Genomic DNA, 23,859 nt, shown 5'->3' with positions numbered 1-23,859 from the left:
CCGCTGAACTTCGAACTCAGGTCCCCCAACTGCAGTCCATTGCACTCGAACTCCGGGCTTCAGGCTCCACAGTTACGGATACAACTCAAGTCGCGCTCTGGTCTCGAAGCTGGCTTCACTGCTACACAAGACTAACTCGCTTACTGTCCAAATCTGCCTGTAACAACACTGGCTTACTGACTGACTGACGTTCACTTGTGTCTTCTCTTATATAACCAAACTATAGTTTCTGGAGAGTTCGCGAAAGATTCCACTCTCGAATAATCTGGATTTCCACTTCGACGGACTTCTGGACGATTCGGGAGGGTCCGTCCCCCCCTTCACTCCGCACGTAGCAGTTTGCTTCCTTCCACTCTCGGCAAGCACCAGATGCGCGCGCAACCTCCCCTCGCGCGTCGCAGTAGTACACCGCCCCTCTACCCTCTCAGCATCCAGACGCTCCCCTCGCCGCCACACCTAAGGGACCAACGGACACGCGTTCGAACCCCGGTGTAGCTGTCACAATAGGTTTTAACAGCTTATTAGTACTAACAGTAGTTCAAGAAATGCTTCAACTGTTAAGTTTACAGTTAAAATGGAATAACACACTGTTACAATTTAACAAAGGTTGAAGAAACCGGGTCTCTGTGTATCAAGTAATGCTTCCTCAGAGTATCGATACACAGTTTGTATTCCTTATCCTTATCTGTTCTTCTCCCATAGCCATTTCGTCCCTCCTCTGGCAAACTAGCGAAAGTGAATATAAGCGCCCCTACACTTAAGGTCTATATTGTACTAAGTACAATATAGAACTTAAGTGCAGGGGCGCTTATTTTCACTTTCGCTAGTTTTCCAGAGGAGGGACGTTGATCACATATAGCATACCCTTGAATTAAGCGGTGTCAAAGAATGAGGAGTAACATACTTCCTGTGGAACTTGATGATAGGGTCGTTTTCTATGTCGGAGAGATCCACAGTCTTGCTTTTCTCTCTGGCTTCAGGGTGTCTTCGTACCATAAGCCAACCAACGTGAGAGAAGAAAAATCCTCTCTTGATATTGTGAGGGTCGGCGTCCGTGTCGGAATATTTATGATGCTGCCGGTGATTTCTCACCCAGACGTACAGGTTGTTCTGAAAAAACATCGTTAGCCTTAAATAAATTCCAAGTCACACAGAGTTTGTGTGCACTCGATGTGGGTCTCTGGCGTTTCGAGTAGTGTGGATATAAAGGGAAGAACTGAGACGGTATCGGGTGGAGTTCCTGGGTAGCTCAGTTGGTAGAGCGCTGGTACGTTCAACCAGAGGTCCCGGGATCGATAGCCGACCCCGAAACAGCTTTTTCCCTTGGAATTATTCAAGTCTGCCTCACAGGGAGCTTTACCTGAAAAGCTAGGCTTGCATCGTTAGCCTGAGTTTGTCCAAAATGATGTGACACAACACAGAATTGGAAACATGACTTAGCTCAAAATAAAACAGTTGTGTTGGTAGTGAAAAAGTGGATTTTAAGACAGAGAACTTAAGAGGAAACTCAGATCGAGTTTTATACAAGGTTGTCAGTGGAAGAGTAAGATACAAAGTGGTATAAGTTAACATTTCTAAAGAAAATGAATTAAGTGCATCCATGGTAAGAATATCAAATTGTAGTATATCTTTAACCACACCACATATTAAAGTTAAAATTAAAAAAAAAAAAATTCTCGGAATTTACGAAAACTTAAAAACGTCCAATCACATTTTCTCAAAAGTAACTAAAGTTCGCTTAGAGTGTATCCCCTTGCTTCTGACTCCCTCAATTGTAGAAATTATACTAGGTAAGAAAATTATCCCCCAGCCTGAAAGCAGCAACTTTGCTATCCCTCACGAGCAATTACACGGTAGCATCTTTACGGAATTCCCAACTTAAATCAAATTTCTCGTCATTCTAAATAGAAGTTAAGGCAAAGGAGAACATTTTCAGAATATATACATATTTTAATTTGGATCATTGAATTAAGTACGGTAGACCTTTGCGCCAAAACAAATGAGTGAAGGTATTGCTCATCTACTGCCCACGTTTCCCTATCAACAAATTATTTATTTATTGACATACTAGCCGTACCCGTGCGCTCCGCTGCACTCGTTAGAAATAAATATAAAGTAATTACATAGTGAAAATAGGACGTTTGATCCAGGGAACATTCGTGTTTGATAGAAGGATAAATCGTTTAATATGTTACTTAATTTAAATTGTATTTAAAATATTAAAATGCGATCATTTTGATCCAGAGACCACTCATTGGTGCAATGACAATTCCTTTAACATGTTTCTTAATTGTTATTACCAATTATTTTTGGAAAAGCGAAAAATTAACAGAAAAATTTTGGCTACAGATTTATTATTATATTATATTATATTATATTATATTATATTATATTATATTATATTATATTATATTATAATTATAATTATAAAAAAGTGTGTTGATAACGGATGTACTCGAATTAGAAAGTTTTTAATTTGTTATGGGAGCTCTTGAATCTCATTAGGAACAACTTTTACAACAGCGCAACATAATCTGCTTGGCTCATTACCCAATTTTTTTGCATTGCATTTCTTGCATAGGCCTATGTATTTTATGTATTTTAACACGATTCAATTGAGCATAGTTAAAATTTGAATTATAAAATAATGGGTTGCTAAGCTAACGTACTATTTCTGCATACTAAATCAATACACTCTCGTTGTTCGTTAATTCTCTGAGTTAAAAATGAATATGTTCATAAACATTATTATAAGAAATACAGGATATGAATATACAGAATAACCTATCAAGTTTTCTGTGCATAAGAAGCTATTTTAATCTTACCTGTCCTCAATTCACTCACAAGTTACTGTAATAACATTATAGCATTATGTCCATCCAGAGAAACTACACTTTCCAATGATGAAATAATAATTAATTATACAAATCGGTTAATTTAGCTTCCGATATTAGGCCTACTTCATACAAACACAGAAACATTGTCTGTAGGCTATGTTTCATAGCTTTCGATTGTTGTGTCCAAGGCCCCTTATAGACGAAGTCATTTGTTTTTTATTTCAATACACCGCCTTAGATGGCAGTTATTTTAATTTTAAAACTCATTATCTCATTAAATATCAGTCCTATCAAAATTTTGTAGAGAATAACACTTATGAGAAATAATTTTTAAAGAAACTTTTGTTATGTAACATTTGTCACAAAAATCAATAATAAGCGAGATATTTTGACTTATTTAATTCAGGCCCCCTTATAACCCCCCTTTTAAATAACGTATTTTGAATGCCATATAGCCTAAAATGTAAGTTACAACGAACTTAATTTATATTTCTATTTTCATCGAAATCGGTTCAGCCATTATCGCGTGAAAATGTAAGAAATATACAGACAGACAGACAGATATACAAACAAATATTTCAAAAAAGCGATTTTCGGTTTCAGTGTGGTTAATTATATATGTTGGGACCAATTATTTTTGTAAAATCGAAAATTACCAGAAAAATTTCGGCTACAGATTTATTATTAGTATAGATATAGAGGAGAAGGTGTTTTTCATCGAGCATTATTGCCGGTCGTACGGAGTGGGGCGTCAGAATGGGCCCAGCTTGCGCCACGTTAAAGAGCAGTACCAGGAGCGATTGAATAATGCGGCACCAAATAATACAACTATATTAGCTATCTTCGAGAAGCTCCGTCCTACGGGATCAGTTTTATGTCGCCTTGCATGTTATAATGACTCATCTTGATTTTCAGAGTATGTTTGTAATTTCAGTACTCCGTATGACCGAAAATAATACTCGACAATAACCACCTTCTTCTCTCTTGTGAAAACGATAATTGCAGAAATCAACACAACACTCAATTCACAATATGTCAAAATATTTTATAATAGTTATTTATGGTACTTGTGAGGTAAGTGCATCTTTATTGCGCGAGTGGAAAGATTTAAGCACGAGGCGTCAGCCGAGTGCTTAAATTACACGAGTGCAATAAAGATCACGCTCACAAGTACCATAGGTAATTTTATCCATGACCATAACGAAAAATTATGTTTTATAAAAGAAAATATGTTGAAAATAAGTCCTCATGTAATCACATACCATGGCATGGATTTTAGAATCAATGCGTGTACTAGGTAGGTCATGATGTAGGAGGTCATGATTAGTAAAGAATGGTATCTAAGGAGTTGGATAAATAACAAATTATAATTAATTATATAATTTTAATGTACATTTTTTTTCATTTTAAACGTGTATTTTCGTCTTTTTGAAGTTTCAGGGATTATTTAGAAGTTTTCACGGGACTATTGTGATTAAAATAATTTCACATTTTACTTCTGTAAACTTAAGAGGAATATTAAAACTTAATTAATCATCGTGTCTCAGTTGGCTAACGCATGTTGTTTTAAAGTCCTCCAACTTCGCAGGTTCAAGTCTCCTCGCATCCCAAAAGGTAAATTATTACAAAATTTTAAAAAGATGCATATTAGATATGGATGTAATGTACAAATTACGACGTAGCAGATAGAGAAAAGAGAAGGAGATTGAGTGTATGTATATTTAAGAAATGGTAATAAAGAAGTAGAGGTAGTGACATCTAGTAACTAATATATTAAGGGGAGTTGGTCATTATCGCATGCAAAATAATGGTAAAAATAGCCTATCTTCTAGCAGTCATAAATATAATACTGTACTATTTACCAGTGGTCTTTCATTTTTGTTAGCTATGTGTGTATACATATTAAGCTTTAAAATGAAAAAGAATGGTGACTCTAGAGTAAATCTCTATCCTTAAATTAATTTTTTTAATTAAGCACAATTTTTTTTTATAAATTCACTACATGTCTGTGATTAGGTACACTCTATTCACTTATTATAACACATATTGAATTGAAAATTTGACCACTTACTGCTAATAGATACTAAACATACCCTACTAAAATTATTCATATATCTGTAATATTATGGGCATAGGGCTTATAGTAATCATCACCGTCAATAAATAAAAAAAAAATTGAAGATTAGTATAAGCCCTATGCCCATAATATTACAGATATTTTAATAATTTTAGTAGGGTATGTTTTAGTATCTGTTAGCAGTAAGTGGCCAAAATTCTAATTCAATGAGTGCTATGGTAAGTGAATAGAGTGTACCTAATCACAGGTATGTAGTGAATTTATATAAAACATATGTTTAAATTCAAAAATTAATTTAAGGGTAAGATTTACACTAGATTAACCATTCTTTTTTTCATTTTAAAGTTTAATGTGTATACATATATCACTAAATGAATGAAATAGCTGTGATAAATAGTATTACATTTATGACTGCTTGAAGATAGGCTATTTTTACCATTACTTTGCATGCGATAACGTCCAATTCCCCTTAACTTCTTGAGTAATAGTTGAATGGAAAAGTATACTTGTGTACCCGGGTACTAGGAAAATACTAATAAACTGTGAGATAAATTTCAAACTGTGAGGTAAAGTCTTTATCTCACTAGTGAAATAAAGGAATGTTGAATAAAAGCCTACTTTACAAACGCAAAAGTATTTAGTAAAGGCATGTTTTTCGTTATGGTCATGGATAAAATAAATAAATACTTCATTGCTAGGAAAACGTGGTTAGCAAATGAGCTATAATTTCAGTATTGTTTGTTTTGGCGCATATCGTCGTTAAGATAGCAAAAGCTCGTGTCTCAAAAATTGACGATTTCGAGCTGTGAGTTTCATGATATTAAACAACACGTGCCGCACAAGCTGCAAGAACCCGTATCTAAATATATTGAATGATAGCACCACAATGTAGAAGTATCAAAACCTTGTATCTTACTATGTTTGTACCGTAGAAGTGGGTAAAGTCAATCAGTGGGTGTAAAATCGATAATTTGTGATTTTTATTGAAAATTATATATTTTCTCAGTTACTTGTTAAAATTATATTATGCTCACTTCATTGCCTTACATTGCAAATGTAAGCGAGAGGGACAACAAAAAGCCTGCGAATGCCAACAATGGGAACACTGTGTAACTACCGTTGTAGTGAAAATTGTTATATTTAAACCTTTTCTCTTAAATGGAAACAAAGTCTTACAAACTCTAAATTATAGTCAGCAGTGAAAGGAGACAGGAAGTGTACGTAAGTACTTTTCGTTGAGATTGTATCCTGAAATAATAGTTTTGCAGTTCGTAAATATTAGTATTGAAACTTATTATTTTAAGAAAATTAGTACCTTTGTCGATCATGCCATCGATCTACTCGAAACAGATAGGACCAGCAGGAAGAATAAATTGTTCACCGAAATACGTCCAACTAACACTTATAAACAGAAAAGTGTCATAGTATAGCTTATATTGATGGGATAGTGGGAAAAGAGGAAGACGAAATTATGGTGAAGAGAAGCACTGCCAAAGGAACATATTTTGTACACCCTCTGTATCTGACTATGGGACCAACGTAGTTTCTAAAGTGACATGAGGAGGGGAAGATTTCAAATAACATCTGATATAAACCTAAGTCAGTGCTGAATTGAATTTTAGATTATAATTGAAGGGTGGTATTTCAATGTAAATTGTGAATTCTTAAATCTTTGTTTGTTGGTATGTGAAGTATTAAAATGTGTTTTTATGTTTCATAAGTTGGCAATCATAGTCACGATTGTACAGTGGAGACCTATAGGCCTAATTGTATCGAATAGTATGATCACAGTAACAAAAGATACACTATATAATGCTATAGGCATATATTGAAGTTTATTATTGTTTTTACACCCTTTTGACCTGCTGTTCACATTTTATTATGCTTTTTTCTTTATTTCTGTATGTTATATATTATGTCTGATTTCTTCTTGCTTGCTTGTTGTTTACATTTTATTATTATTATTATCTTATTCAGTTTTGTGTGTATAATTGTAGTGTACTTTGTAAATTTGTAGCGTTTTTGTAACGCAGTCTTTACTCCTGGATGGGTGTTAGAGAAGGCCGTATGGCCTTAACTCTGCCAGGTTAAATAAATCATTATTATTATTATTATTATTATTATTATTATTAAAATTGGGACAATTACAAATCAGCATTAAAAAAAGAAACAACAATTACTTATAAGTAAACTAATTAAAAACATGTGTATTGCATGTGAACATGGTAAGAAATGTGTGGTAAAACTTTCAGATTAATTTGTGTAAAAATGTAAAAGTTAGGGATTTTACAGATGCATAGTCTTAAATCCATTTAATTGTTAGATGTTAATACTGTTACTTTACCTCTCCAGACGAAGTGAACATAAGCATCAGTATAAATCTGGTGACTTGGTTCACCTTGAAGGCACGATGTGTGAAGAGGCGGTGGGCTCCGACGGTTACACCGGCCCCGGAAGCGATGAACGCGAAGTGTCCTGCCAACAAACACCAAAAATACGTCTACTTTCAAATTAAGACCATATGTAATTGAGGAGAAAAATACTTAATACTAATCAATGGGATTATTGGCGTACAACACGACTTTCCTGTACACTTTCATCTTAGAAATAAAGAAATCTTTCGATTTGGATCTTTAAAATTATACCCCGTAGGAAAAGTTGGGCCAGAAAATATGTGTAGAGCTTGAGCTTGTAACTCAAAACGTATAATCCATAGCCAATTGTAAAAACTGAATTGGATAGAAATGAAATGATGAAATGATTAGCCTAAAAATGTCCCGTTAAGGGCAAAGGCCTCCTCCTATAGAGGGAGAGCTCTATTTGTCTCACGCGGTGAGCTACTTCGCATAAGAGTGGAATTGTTCACTTGGTTCACATTCTGCACAGTCTGGTATTGTTCGCTTGTTTCTGTCGCACTGGTTATAGTCGCTGTTCACTTGTCTCCTTAGGTTTTTCCAGTCTTCCCTATATCTTGCTCTGCTTGACCAATGGCTTCCTACTCGTTCACTGAAGAGGTCGGCCCATCTTCGTCGTGGTCTTCCGGGTGATCTCTTGCCAATGCGAGACTTTCTGCGTCCATCTTCCGTCTTTAAGTCGTGCAACATGGCCTCCCCACTTCCATTTGGTGTTGGTGGCTTGCAGTGCTGGATCTTTAATTGCTGACATCTTTTGTAGCACTTCGTTTGGAACTCTGTCCCTCAGTGATAAGCCTAGTATCTTTCTCAGCATCTTTCTTTGGCATATTTGGAGACTGCTACGAAGTTTGGCAGTAAGAGACCATGTCTGGCACCCATATAACAGTACAGGAGTTACGCAGGTCTCCAATATTTCTACTCTGAGTTTCTTGCTGAGTGTTCCCTCCAGTACGATGAACTTGAGACTCCAGAATGCCTTCTACGCGAGAGAAATCCTTCGTTTTATCTCCTTCTCTGTCTCCTGGTGGAAGGAGACTAGCTGTCCTAGTATACGTATTCAAATACGTATTGTAGTTCTGCACCATCAATTATTATGGGTGACTCCGGCCCGTTCGACATTACTTGTGTCTTGGTCATATTCATCAGGAGGCCTGCTGATCTGCTGGCGTCGCATAAATCTTGGAGCATTGATTGCAGTTCTCTGGGTGATTTGGATAGAAATACCTAACTATAACTACTTCAAATTATGAAACACCTTAATAAAATAGATAGAGATACGTTAAAACTGAACTCAATAACTGAAGACGAATGGCTACAATACTGCAAACATCTCTGGACCAATATAGAAGATAGATGCATAATAGTACAAGAAACGGATGATAACGTAGATCCTATCACTACAAGAAGCAATCGCTTCAAGCAAAAATAAGAAATCTTGAGGAAGCGGCGGAATTAATATAGAATTAAGTATGCACCTGATACAAAGTATATGATTATGTCTCGTGACGGGAATATTGTACGAAATGGAAATATAAATATTGGAGATTTATCCTTCGAAGAGGTGGAAAAATTCAAATATCTTGGAGCAACAGTAACAAATATAAATGACACTCGGGAGGAAATTAAACGCAGAATAAATATGGGAAATGCGTGTTATTATTCGGTTGAGAAGCTCTTATCATCCAGTCTGCTGTCCAAAAATCTGAAAGTTAGAATTTATAAAACAGTTATATTACCGGTTCTTCTATATGGCTGTGAAACTTGGACTCTCACTCTGAGAGAGGAACATAGGTTAAGGGTGTTTGAGAATAAGGTGCTTAGGAAAATATTTGGGGCTAAGCGGGATGAAGTTACAGGAGAATGGAGAAAGTTACACAACACAGAACTGCACGCATTGTATTCTTCACCTGACATAATTAGGAACTTGAAATCCAGACGTTTGAGATGGGCAGGGCATGTAGCACGTATGGGCGAATCCAGAAATGCATATAGAGTTTTAGTTGGGAGACCGGAGGGAAAAAGACCTTTAGGGAGGCCGAGACGTAGATGGGAGGATAATATTAAAATGGATTTGAGGGAGGTGGGGTATGATGATAGAGACTGGCTTAATCTTGCACAGGATAGGGACCGATGGCGGGCTTATGTGAGGGCGGCAATGAACCTTCGGGTTCCTTAAAAGCCATTTGTAAGTAAGTAAGTTGTAAGTAAATGCACCTGATACAATGAAAAGAAGAATTTTGGATCTCATCAATGTATGCTGGCAGAGTTATTACTCGTATATACCAGATGAATGACACGTAGGCAAAATATGCCCTTTGTATAAAAAAAGGAGATAGAAATAAATGCGAAAATTATCGTGGCATCAGTCTTTTAAATACTTGTTATAAATTATATGCACGAATAATAGAAAAACGACTCTATCCAATAACTGATAGGATGATATTGGATGTACAACATGGTTTTAGAAAAGGCAAGTTTATTTATTATCACTCAACTTATAGAAAAACGTCGCGAATTTAATTTGCCAACATATTTTACTTTTATAGACTATGAGAAGGCTTTCGACAGAGTAGACCGAGAATTATTATGGGACATACTACTTAATAGAGGAGTACCTCCAAACCTTATCAAAACGATATAGTACAAAAAAAAATGACCGAAGTAAACCAAGGAGTTCGACAAGGGTGCCCTCTCTCACCCACTCTTTTCAATATATATAACAAATTTGGTTTAAGAAGATTAAACACTTTAATATTGACAATGTAAATTTTGCAGCACTTTTATTTGCAGATGATCAAGTAATTGCCAGCCGTAACGAAAATGATCTGCAAATAGCAATTGAGGGGTTTGCCGGAAAAAGAGCGTATACGTCAATATGGTGAATTGAGATACAGGCAATCTAAGATTTTAAAACGCTCCTGAATAAAATGTTATACAGATAGTGAACAAAATTATACATTAAATTAAAAATCTTAGCGAGTATAAATATTTTGTAGCATTTAGGCAATTTATATTATTAAATTTCCTTATATTTGTACCATATAAAACTTCGGTCTATACGTCCTTCATCCGTATAATGATTTTCTTAGGGGATTTAATGTAGATTTCAGATTTAAATTTCACACGGAATTGAAACAAAGATACATTTCATGACATTTATTATCTGCTTCTAATGTAATTTACATTATTTCAGATATACTGAGTAGACATTAAGTACGCAAAGCAAAATCTCTGAATATATAACAGAAAAAGAAAATCTCCATTTTGTGTGAACATAAATAAATAAAATTTATTCTTTGTATAATCCTGATATCAATAAGCCCAACAATCTGAATATTGTAACAAATCTCTTTATAGAACATAAAATATTTCCGACTGAATCTACAGTATGAGTTTCATAAGTTTGTTTACTATTAAAGCAAGGACAATAATGAACATAAAAAGCAGTCAAAGGAAACAACTGGATTCACTAAATTGAACTAGGCTATATATATTAGTTTAGTCTCTATCAAGAGAAAACACACACAGTACAGTATGCGGTAACGCGTAGCACTAGCTCTACTTGTAGACTGACTGACTAAATCGCGCACGCACGCACGCACGCAGCCCTGTCCTGCAGGTATGTACAGTACAATCAAAACAAAATTTCGCTACTATAATTATTAACTACATTTTAAACCGTTTTCCCGAAGAAGGACGTATAGGTCTATCCGCCTTTCTTCCGGCAAAGCCCTCAATTATTAAATTAAATGAAGTTTCCAGTAAATATAATATGATTATCTCCACAGATAAAACAAAAGTAAGGGCATTCTTAGGATCTTATCCAATCAGAACAAAAATTGTAGTAAACAATAAAATCATAGAACAAGTGAATACGTTCAAATATCTAGGCTGCAACGTTACCCTATACAGTAGAACCCCGATTTTCCATCACCCTAGTAACCGATTGGAGGATTATCCGACTGTCTATTTCTCGCTTTTTTTTTTATTCTTTTCGCTACAGAAACATATGAAGTACTACTTTACGTTATATTAGTACGTATTTTTTTCTAGAGTGTGTTATTACTAGGGAACGGAATTTGGAGCAGTAAAAGCTAGTATTGGCATCTACACAGCCATTTGTTTACAACCCTTTATACCAAATCCTCCCCTCCATGACATACTCGCAGATCTCTGCACGTCAACAACAGGTGAACGGGACAGTTGTCGCATAAGAACTTCAACGTGCAGGTTTGCAGTTCAGAGTAGTGAAGTGCAGGTACAATGCCGAAAGTGAAACTAACTAACAATACAAAATTAAAAGACTAAATTTGTAAAAGCTCCGGATCGAGTATCAAAATTCAGGAAACAATTCCCTAAATTGTCGCTTTCCCCATGTCCAGTTCTTAAGAGATGGGGGTCATGGTTAGAAACTTGCAATAATTATTACGCACATCACCTCCAATCTGTGAATAAAGTGGTCCAGTCTTTCGATCCCGATGACGCGGCTGCGATTCAAATACGCCAGGAACTGCTAAATGATAGAACAATCGAAAAAGAAGTCATGGATATTAAGTCAAATTTTTTATATTTACCGGATGCCATTATTCGATTAGGGAAGTCAGGAGTAGAACTAGTTGAGCAAATAAATATTATGAGGACTATTGTAAATGAACTGAGTGCAGTAGAAGGTGAAGTAGGAAAACGTGTTGGTGAAAAAATGAACAGAGTTTTGATTAAAAATGATAGGTACAGTATTTTTAGTCGGATTTCAGCTGCACTAACAAACACGTGTCCCAATGACGTCATTCAACATGTGAATTTAATTGACGTATTTTTTTTTCAAGTACTCTCCAATTGTCTCTGCAGATGTAGAACGGAGTTTTCCATGTTAAAAAATTTCCTTCCTTGCAACAGAGTAGAGTTGTGTTTTGAAAATTTGAAAATGATATTTACAATTTATTATAACAAGGTACAGCAGGAATAATTGTTTCATCAACAAAACATAGCATTAATTGAAAATACCATTTCGTTTGGTGCTACATTTTGTTCAACATTTAATGATACTCTATTAGGCTATGTTGTAAATATTGTAGTATATTATATACTATATTACATACTATATACTATATTGTAAATACTGTAGTGTATGTTGTGTCCACATTATCATATTTCATGATATTGTAAATAAAGGTTTTAATTTAACACGCTCTTGACAGAAAAACACACATATTCAGAGGCGAGTCCCATACAGAAGACAAATGTCTATCAGCCATCAATGTTTCCACTGACACGCGAGGATGCAGAGATTGATATTTAATTATGTATATTTGTAATGTTGTTTATTGGTGTCTTGTGTGTTGCCAAGAAAAACACATGTAGTTCAAAATGAAATGCAGATTATATATGTAGGCCACTCACTATATGTCCAAACTTTCTTTCCTCCAAACTTTCTTGGGGAGAGCATGTTGATAATGTTACGGGTAAAGCATGGAGGGCACTTCACTTTATTATGAGAATCTTGAGAAAGGCTAGCCCCAAATCGAGGGAAATAGCATATCTAACGTTAGTGCGACCGTTAATGGAATACGGAACTACATGTTGGGATCCCTATAGAATATACCAGATAAATTCCTTAGAAAGAATCCAGTATAGGGCAGCGAAATTTGTTAAAGGTAAAAGAGAAGATGGAAACGATACGATAAAAGAACTTAAATGGGAAACTTTGGAAAACAGACGTAGGAAAACTAGAATAACATCATTGTATAGAGCACATCTAGGTCAGAAAGCATGGGTAGACATAACGGCTCGGTTAGAAAAGCCAACATACTATGGTAGGAACTATCATGATTTTAAAATCAAATGTAGGAAACAGAAAACGGATGTAGGTAAATTCTCATTTTTAAATAGAACTATAAATGATTGGAATGACCTACCTGCAGCGGTCTTTGAGGGCTGTCCTTCCTTAAGGAGATTCAAGAATAATTTAAAAAGTTGTATGTAAAGTGAAAATTAAAATTAAGGTGACATTCAACATTTAATTTTTTTTAAGGTGACATGTATTTATTTAGGCTGACGAGTTTACTTCCTTGGTTTGAATTGTAAATTATTTAAAACTAGCGTGTAAGAGGGCCTTAGACTAGAAATGTTTAGTTTAAATGTAGTTCTGTTTATAAGTATGCATAAGGATGTAATTATTTGACTTATTTGAACTGTTGTATCAGTGAAGCGAGGTGAGTCAGTGAAGTTATGGTTTTACAGTTCCGATCAGTGATAATTTATAGCGTCAATGAAATGTGTTCTATAGTGTCAGTGAAATGTGTGCTAAAGTGTCAGTGAAATGCTTCATAGTGCCACTACAGGGAATGAGATGAGAGTAAAGTGAAAGACTATTGAAACTTATGTAGGATATAGATAATTATGTAGGTTGTATTGTAAAATTAGGTATTTTATTTTATGTTTTATTATTATTGTGTTAAATTGTATTGTGTATTATTATTGTATTGTGTGTAAAATTGTATATGTGTTGTAAAATTGTATTGTGTATTGTAAATTTTATTGTGTATTGGTTATCATTTTATTGTGTATTGTTAATATTGTATATACCACTGCCACCGGGTGCTTGCCCACTTGCAGTGTAAATAAATACATATGTCATTAAACTATAACAATTGTTTATTCTGAAATACGTTTACAGCACGTTGCGTGTAAGTTTGTATGAAGTGGACTGTACTCGTCCATGCTCTGTGACGCAGCTCGCTTGACAGCCACTGATCTACGAATATCTATACTACGTTTCACCATTCTTTATAATACTCCAAATCCCTTTCCCTGGTTATTACATACCTTTACACTTACACAGTTTGGTTTATTCAACTTCTATATAAAATGTGATCCACAATGTCAAAAAAAGTGTTGTGGCTAAGTATCGACAAAAATGCAAATAATTCAGCAGTTTGGAAAAAGAGAAATTGTGGATCATCTCGCATCAGAATAAGAGATTGGTGTTACAACTATGCGCAATTTAATGAAAAAAATCAAGGATAAAATGTATAAAGTATGTAAAAAACAGATCTGAAACAGATCTTGATACAGACCCTGGTGATGCCTTACTTTGACTATTGCGACGTTTTGTATAGTGATCTTAGTGTTGAATTGTCATTGAGGCTTCAGCGTGTTCATAATGCTTGTGTTCGTTTCATTTTTAACAGCCGTCGCTATGATCATGTCTCCGAGTATTTCTTTCAATTATCTTGGCTTCGTTTACGGGAGAGACGTTCAGTTCATTCACTCTGTTTGCTGTATCAGATTTTAAATAATTCCACACCTATTTACCTAGCTTCACACTTTTAGCATCCCACCACAACCGTGATACACGTTCACAGCATAACCATGTTCTATCAATTCCACTCCATCGAACATCTCTCTACTCTGCTTCCTTCACAATACACACAGCTCGTTCCTGGAATTCCTTGTCACAGGAAATCAGGAGCAGTCGGAGTCTAAAATCTTTTAAGTACACTCTACTTAGAAATGTCTTTAATGAACAGAACTAGACTCTTCCGGAAGTTTCTAAGTAGTCTTATATGACCAAGCTGTTATTTTTTTTCTCCTCTCTCTTCTTTTTTTTCTCTTTTCTTTTTTTTTATTATCTTCATATATTATTTAATCATTTGTGTTTGTATGCCGTTTAGTAGGACTTTGCTAATCAACATTTTATGTCTTATCATCCATATGTATTCTCCAATTAGTATATTAACTGAATAATATATCTCAAGTAAATGAATCGTCCAATTTGTCTCGGGCATTTTAGATCTTATAAATTGTGTGTGTGTGTGTGTGTGTGTGTGTATTCCCCTTATGTTATGTAACTGATTTTGATTATGTGTAATTTTCTACTTTATTTTATATATTATGTAACCGATCTTGACCATTTGCAATTTTATATTATGTAACTGATCATGTCTATTGTAATTTCCTACTATATTTTATGTAATTTCCAAGTTATTTTCTTTTTGTGTTGTTTTGTAATCAAATTTTGTATCTCATGTATTTGTATTATTGAAACCTGGTTGAGTGGAAGAGAAGACCTCATGGCCTTAACTCTGCCAGGCAAAATAAACCTACTACTACTACTACTACTAGTACTACTACTACTACTACTACTACTACTACTACTACTACTACTACTACTACTACTACTACTACTACTACTACTACTACTACTACTACTACTACTACTACTACTACTAATCTACAATATGAGATCTCTACTATTGCCTTCTTTTTGCTGACAGCCATTGCAAAGAGTTCCCTTGCCCCTTGACAACCAGACTTGAATGAGTGAACTTCTGATCCACTATCTTGCATGTTAAACATAAGACCACAGAGAAAATTACGACAATACAAGTATTATTCTCTTAATTTACGAAAATATGTTTATGATACGGATTATCCGATTTTTTCAATGAGCCGTTCAGTCCACCCCCTTCATTACCGCGGATAATAGAGGTTCTACTGTAATAAGAGCCGAGAAATAGATAATAAGTTAAATGCTTTTAATTATTTTTGTGGAACAATACGTCTAACTTTAGGTAGGAAAGTTCGGAAAGAAACGTTACTAAAGTTTTACAAAGTGATGGCTTTACCAGCTTTACTGTATTGCTGTGAGAACTGGGTTTTAAGGAAGAAAGACGAGAGAATATCTGAGGCTGTTGAAATGAAATTTTTGAGGTTTGTGGCTGGCTATACACTACTTAATAAAACGAGAAGTGAAGACATTAGATCTGAATTGAACATGCATAATATTATAGATATAATAAGAAGACATCAAAACAATTGGAGGGAGCATATGCCAGAGACATCAATTACTAGAACAATAGACAATCACGACCCCGTGGGAGAAGAAACCAAGGAAGACCCACAAAAAGATGGCGGGACCAGTTTTGATTTGATTGGAGTGGAACGGATCTTATGGTCCATACCGTAATGCAGATTATGATGATGATAATGATGATGATGATGATGATGAACTATTTCAAAGTCACGCTCATGCGCTGATATAACGTCTGCAGTTGCGAGCGTCGTTAAATAAACTCTATTTTTTTTTTCAATGTAACTGCCATACAGCGAACATCTGATTTGAAGTCAGTTTCTTCCTAAATTCGACACGGAATATACGACGTCGCTTCTCCAACTGTTGGACAACTGAATCAGCAACACGTGGGTGTCCTGGAGATTTGGTATGGGTAACAACCAGCGCTAGCAAAAGTCGAACTATAATATAAAAGTTCTGCTTATGCTTTTGAAAGATTTAAATCTCGGACCATATCAGTTTTCAGAGTTTTCCGCAGTGTACATTCTAAAAATAGACCTTTGGGTTTATGAATGTCACACACATATCACGAGGAAAAATTTTTCTCCTCCGGCTTCTCAACTAACACTATAATGAATTTCTAGATTTGACGTTATGTAAAGTTGCCAACCTTTAAAAAAAAAATACGGGAGATTAAGGAATCGACAAAATTTCGGATATAAAATGGACAAATTATCCAGTTCTGTTACTAGAAAATAACTTTCTTGTAGGCTACACTTTGGCAACTAGACTTAATATATATTATTTTAATGTACCGAAGTACATATGATATTTCCATGCAGATATTCTGCGTCATCATACGATGAAAGAGTTATGGAACGGAGAAAAATTCTCTCCGGCGCAGGGATTTGAACCCGGGTTTTCAGCTCTACGTGCTGATGCTTTATCCACTAAGCCACACCGGATACCACCCCGGCGTCGGACAGAATCGTCTCAGATTAAGTTCCAACTCTTGGGTTCCATCTAGACATCTATGACATAGTGCAGAGGGCGGCCACTAGAGGGAACCCAAGAGTTGGAACTTAATCTGAGACGATTCTGTCCGACGCCGGGGTGGTATCCGGTGTGGCTTAGTGGATAAAGCATCAGCACGTAGAGCTGAAAACCCGGGTTCAAATCCCTGCGCCGGAGAGAATTTTTCTCCGTTCCATTACTCTGTCATCGTAGGATGACGCAGAATATTTGCATGGAAATATCATATGTACTTCGGTACATTAAAATAATATATATGATATGCGTAAATCACTTCGTGACTTAAGACGGCGCTTATTCTGTCAGATCCCTGCCAACTAGTCACTCATAACGAGTGCACCTCAGCACATGTGTGGACTTCGGTACTACGTTCATAGACATCTATGACGTAGTGCAGAGGGCGGCCACTAGAGGGAACCCAAGAGTTGGAACTTAATCTGAGACGATTCTGTCCGACGCCGGGGTGGTATCCGGTGTGGCTTAGTGGATAAATCATCAGCACGTAGAGCTGAAAACCCGGGTTCAAATCCCTGCGCCGGAGAGAATTTTTCTCCGTTCCATTACTCTTTCATCGTAACTAGACTTAAATTTAGAGTACAGTAGAGCAGCATTTCTCAAACCTTTTTGAAGTGGGGACCACTTTTTAAGTCAGAACAGCTCCGCGGACCACCTTACTCTTGTTCCCTTCGAAAGCAAATTTATCATTTTTGTAGCATATTTTAATACTAGTATAGGGTACTTTTATTTTAAAATAGAATTAACTAATTGAGCCGTTGAGAGCAGAAGTGGTGTAAATCAGAAATGGGTAATGAGGGTTAAAGTAAATATTGTGTAAAATACAGCGCAAAGTAGCAATTAATATTGAATTTATTTCAACTATTAGTAGTCAGTGGATAGCACGAAGGACATACTAATTGCTACTTTGCACTGTATTTTACATAATTGTTACTTTAAACCTTATTACCCAATTTTGACTTCACCAATTCTACTCTAAAGGTAAAAAAGGTAAAGGTACGGGTAGCTCAGTTGGTAGAGCAGCTGGCTACGGACTGAAAGGTCCGGGGTTCGATCCCAGGTGGTGACAGGATTTTTTTTCTCGTTGCCAAACTTTCAGAACGGCCCCGAGGTTCACTCAGCCTCCTATAAAATTTGAGTACCGGGTCTTTCCTGGGGGTAAAAGGCAGTCAGAGCGTGGTGCCGACCACACCACCTCATTCTAGTGCCGAGGTCATGGAAAGCATGAGGCTCTACCTCCATGCCCCCCAAGTGCCTTCATGGGGGGGGGGATTCTACTCTAAAGGGCTGAATAATTATAATACTATTGTAATTATATTTCTGTAGCCAATCACAAATAACTTATATATAACAAATTCTGTGCATTGTTGATTCATCGCTTGCCTGTTAGCAGTTAGTTGTTTGAAATCCTTCTTATGTGATACACGCAGTAGTTGTCCATGTCACTGTTAAATAGTGCCTATTATAAATAACGGAAAACTGGCTTCGATCCGCATCTTTGAAAAGAAAGGAACATGATGATACGCTTCATTTAGCAGTGCTAATAGTTCAGAAGCTGTGTGTGAAGAAATATATTAATATCAGTGATTATAGTGCCGTTAAAGAAATATCTAGTCCTAGGGGTAGCTATTCAAAGAAAAAAGACTTTCGTAAATATGACAAGAGTTATTTGGAACTTGGATTTACTTGGTGTGGCAATGAGAGTGAACCAAAACCTCGGTGCGTTGTTTGTTACGAAGTGCTTTCAAACGAGTGTATGAAATCCGCGAAATTGAAACGGCACTTAGAGACGAAACACGCAAGTGTAAAAAGTAAACCTGTCGGATTTTAAAATAGGCGGAGTCTAAAATTTTTTATATCGTCATCTGGAAAAACAAATAAAAATATTAATGCAGAAACATGCCCGATTTTCAACAAGTAAAGGTGCAATTTGGCACGTTCTGTTATTGGTGTATGACGTACAGTATGTGCCCATTTCAATGTGCATACTGGGTGTCGGTAAAACTATTAAGAAAATCATCAATAAGTGAAAAGGTTCGGTACTTTGGTCCTCTGTTATGAATTCGGGTGGTCCCTGGCTGGGCTACAGGTGCGGCGCCAGATGTGCGAGAAACGTTACGTTCATAGTGCTTTAAATCCCTCTTTTGTTGCTGAGAGTAGACTGGAAAGTCAAGAAACTAGTTCGATTAATTAAAATGTGTCTCAGTGAAACGTACAGCAGAGTCCGTATAGGTCAGTTTCTATCTGATGCTTTTCCAATTCACTGCGGGCTAAAGCAAGGAGATGCACTATCACCTTTACTTTTTAACTTCGCTCTAGAATATGCCATTAGGAAAGTTCAGGATAACAGGCAGGGTTTGGAATTGAACGGGTTACATCAGCTTCTTGTCTATGCGGATGACGTGAATATGTTAGGAGAAAATACACAAACGATTAGGGAAAACACGGAAATTTTACTTGAAGCAAGTAGAGCGATCGGTTTGGAAGTAAATCCCGAAAAGACAAAGTATATGATTATGTCTCGTGACCAGAATATTGTACGAAATGGAAATATAAAAATTGGAGATCTATCCTTCGAAGAGGTGGAAAAATTCAAATATCTTGGAGCAACAGTAACAAATATAAATGACACTCGGGAGGAAATTAAACGCAGAATAAATATGGGAAATGCGTGTTATTATTCGGTTGAGAAGCTCTTATCATCCAGTCTGCTGTCCAAAAATCTGAAAGTTAGAATTTATAAAACAGTTATATTACCTGTTGTTCTGTATGGTTGTGAAACTTGGACTCTCACTCTGAGAGAGGAACATAGGTTAAGGGTGTTTGAGAATAAGGTTCTTAGGAAAATATTTGGGGCTAAGCGGGATGAAGTTACAGGAGAATGGAGAAAGTTACACAACACAGAACTGCACGCATTGTATTCTTCACCTGACATAATTAGGAACATTAAATCCAGACGTTTGAGATGGGCAGGGCATGTAGCACGTATGGGCGAATCCAGAAATGCATATAGAGTGTTAGTTGGGAGACCGGAGGGAAAAAGACCTTTAGGGAGGCCGAGACGTAGATGGGAGGATAATATTAAAATGGATCTGAGGGAGGTGGGGTATGATGATAGAGACTGGATTAATCTTGCACAGGATAGGGATCGCTGGCGGGCTTATGTGAGGGCGGCAATGAACCTTCGGGTTCCTTAAAAGCCATTTGTAAGTAAGTAAGTAAGACTGGAAAGTGGGTAAACGGGTAGGGTAAGAAATTTCATAAAATATTAGTACTGGGAGAAAAAAATGAAAAGTGATTGCCATGTGTAATTTCCAAACTCTGAAATTTTCAACTATAGTGTGATACGCAATTCGTTTGAATTTTATTTTTTCTTCTGTCTTTTTTGAAGGACCACAAGGATAGAACTCGAGGACCACAGGTGGTCCACGGACCATAGTTTGAGAAACACGGAATTAGAGCATCGATTATCCGAATACCAAGCAACCGAAACATCGGTTAAACGAAAGGGCTTCAGTCGGCAAATTCAAATTTGCGCGCACCATATAGAAGTTTCTTGGCGCTGTTTGCGAGATTTAGCACAAAAAAAGTCTCAGCGCTAAAATAAAAATGGACTTCTTAAACTTTAGGTCTACTTTAATGGCCATTTTGAACTTGTCAAACTAGGCTAGTCAGTTTTCTGTGTTGTTTGTAAGACGTGTGATACAAAATATATACTGTATGTACAGTTTTGTGTTTAATATCAAAGATTCTTTGTTTCATACTGGTCCTATGACACCGGTAGAAATTGTTTTCGTAAATGATTGGTTATCCGAACACCCCGTCCCCAATTGTTTCGGATAATCGATACTCTACTGTATTTTGAGACAATTTTTTTTTCTCGCGTATTAGTTGAAGTCGGCTGCAGTTTGCAGTTAGAATTTGATTAGATACTTCGTGTTCCTGTATCGAACATTAAAATTTGTTCAATTATTGTTCGTGAGAAGAAAGGCCCTTTTTGTATGAGCATTACTAACTACTTGGTATGTGTAGGATAAAACTCGCCAGTTTTTCCAAATTCATAACATTAAAATGATTTACGAATAGGCACTAAAATTCATTTCAGTGCACCTTAAAATTCATCATATAAATCATCATTCACTGAAAATCAAATGTTTCGAATGAAAATTTTTACATTATGCAAAAAATAATGGAGAAAAATGCTCGAAGAGAAGAATATTATTATTATTGTTATCCAAATATTGAAATCCTATTTTACCTTTGGTATATTAGGGTTGTAGTTTGTTACATGTGAAATACATTACGTAGTGATAACACACAATTTTAAAGAAGAGAAGAATATTAAAAATATTAATATGCGTTACAAGAGCGGAATGTTACAAGAGCGGTATGTTGAAGTTTTCATGTTCGAGGAAAAGTTTGAAAAAGCGAAACGTAGTTGAGCTTTTTTAATTTCCGAGAATTGAAAGAAAACATACCGCTCGTGTATCGTACATTATTTTGTGCGAAGATCGTTTATTACATACCTGAAAGGGGAATTTCTAATTAGTTGCAATGAAATCTCCATCTTGGTTTCTGTTCAATGACGACAAATTTGCGAAAACAAAAATATCTATCTTCAACATTGTTGCTTTAAAATGTTTTCTGTGTTTACTATACTCCAGCAGGCCGTGATATACGTCTGTCTTCCCCTCCCCCCAGTCTATAAATGCGAACTTAAAACAAACGGTAAGGTTATGTAATGATTTAGAGTTTACTTAATTTTTGCAAATATTTAAAAACAATAATTAACAGTGCAATTTAGATGAAATTGCAGTGGTAAGTTTCCAATTTATAATTATTACTATATTGAACGTCTCTAAAATAATATGTTAAAAGCCTAAAGCATTAAAATCAATATGTCACTTAAGCGGTAAGAAGAGGGAAATTGTTATGTGTGTTAGGTTGGGAATACTGAATGTGGAATTTTATACTTTCCGCGGATTGGTTTTGTGCAGAAACCAAGCAAATACGCACGATCTCGCACAAAAATATTTTAACTCTCCCTGAGATACCTGATGACGCACATTCGGTTTTGTGCCTTCAAATTCTGAACCAGAGCTCGATGGAACGTTTTCTGGGTTATCACTTCTTTCAGTCACGTCTTCTAATGTCCAAGAGTCAGGAGGAATAGGAATCGGTATCTCATCGCTGTGATTAACAAGTCTAATGGCTGATGGAATATTTGGGTATTCAATTTTCATTCTACCTTTTCCTTTAAGCACCCCTATTTTAATCATACAAAAATAACAGTAATCAATATGGTTGGTTGGTTCCCTCCATATCATCGGAATTCCGAAAGACAAAACTTTTCGTTTCTTCTTTAACCACCCCCTTAGACGGCTAGCACAATTACCACAGTACACATGAGGAGCCCATCTCCTATTTTCATCATCTAGTTCATTTTTCTCCCTAATTATTTTACAAATTATTACTAAAAATACCATTATTTTTTTTGTATCTAATACCATAGTAGTTCTCATTTCCACATACACACATAATTTACAATATTGCAAAGACGTTCATTAGCAGATAGCGCCTCCGTAAATAAATTATGTACAATGTCTTTCTAAGTTTTTCCTAACAGAAAATTATTTCCAAACTCGCCGTACCCGTGCGCTCCGCTGCACCCGTTAGAAATAAATATAAAGTAATTACATAATTAAAATAGGATGTTTGATCCAGGGAACATTCGTGTTTGATAGAAGGGTACATCGTTTAATATGTTATTTAATTTAAATTGCATCCAAATAATTAAAATGCGATCATTTTGGTCCAGAGTCACTCATTTGGTGCAATGACAATTCCTTTAGCCTGTTTCTTAATTTTTATTATATTATATTATATTATATTATATCAGAAGTTACTGTAATAACATTATAGCATTATGTCCATCTAGAGAAACTACACTTTACAATGGTGAAATAATAATTAATTATACAAATCGGTTAATTTAGCTTCCGATATTACTTCATACAAACACAGAAACATTCTCTGTAGGCTATCTTTCATAGCTTTCGATTCTTGCTGCCCAAGGCCCCTTATAGACGAAGTCATTTGTTTTTTAATTCATTACACGACCTTAGATGGCAGTTATTTTAATTTTAAAACTCATTTATCTCATTAAATATCAGTCCTATCAAATTTTTTCAAGGACTGAAACTTATCACAAATTATTTTTAAAGAAACGTTTGTTATGTAACATTTTTCACAAAAAGCAATAATAAGCGAGATATTTCGATTTATTAAATTCAGGCCCCCTTATAACGCCCCTTTTAAATAATGTATTTTGAACGCCATGTAGCCTAAAATCTAAGTTACAACGAACTTAATTTATATTCCAATTTTCATCGAAATCCGTTCAGCCATTAACGCGTGAAAAGGTAACAAACATACAGACAGACAGAAAGACAGACAGACAGACAGACAGACATACAAACAAAAATGTCAAAAAAGCGATTTTCGGTTTCAGGGTGGTTAATTATATATGTTAGGACCAATTATTTTTGGAAAATCGAAAATTACCAGAAAAATTTCGGCTACAGATTTATTATTAGTATAGATTGAACTTCATTTAATGCTTAGAAAACTCTCGCAATATGTCCACCTGTACACAGTGTGAAATCAGAGGGGACTGAAAACTGACGTCTA

The 23,859-nt window shown here is 35.7% G+C and overlaps 1 protein-coding gene across 1 annotated transcript in view; it reads right to left on the bottom strand.

Moving 5' to 3' along the window:
* Positions 1–23,859, bottom strand: part of LOC138715608 (acyl-CoA Delta(11) desaturase-like) — an 84,343-nt gene that overhangs the window by 17,013 nt on the left and 43,471 nt on the right. Inside the window, exons 3-4 of the mRNA XM_069848682.1 lie at positions 7,259–7,389; positions 905–1,110 (exon numbers count right to left, since the gene is read on the bottom strand). Coding sequence (XP_069704783.1) covers positions 905–1,110; positions 7,259–7,389 — 337 coding nt within the window. The remainder of the gene's footprint in view (positions 1–904; positions 1,111–7,258; positions 7,390–23,859) is intronic.

This window comes from Periplaneta americana, chromosome 15 (genome assembly GCF_040183065.1).
Source record: "Periplaneta americana isolate PAMFEO1 chromosome 15, P.americana_PAMFEO1_priV1, whole genome shotgun sequence".
In the NCBI taxonomy this organism is placed as follows: Eukaryota; Metazoa; Arthropoda; class Insecta; order Blattodea; family Blattidae; genus Periplaneta; species Periplaneta americana.
Note: the sequence above shows the minus strand (reverse complement) of the source record. Positions and strands in the feature narration are given on the sequence as shown.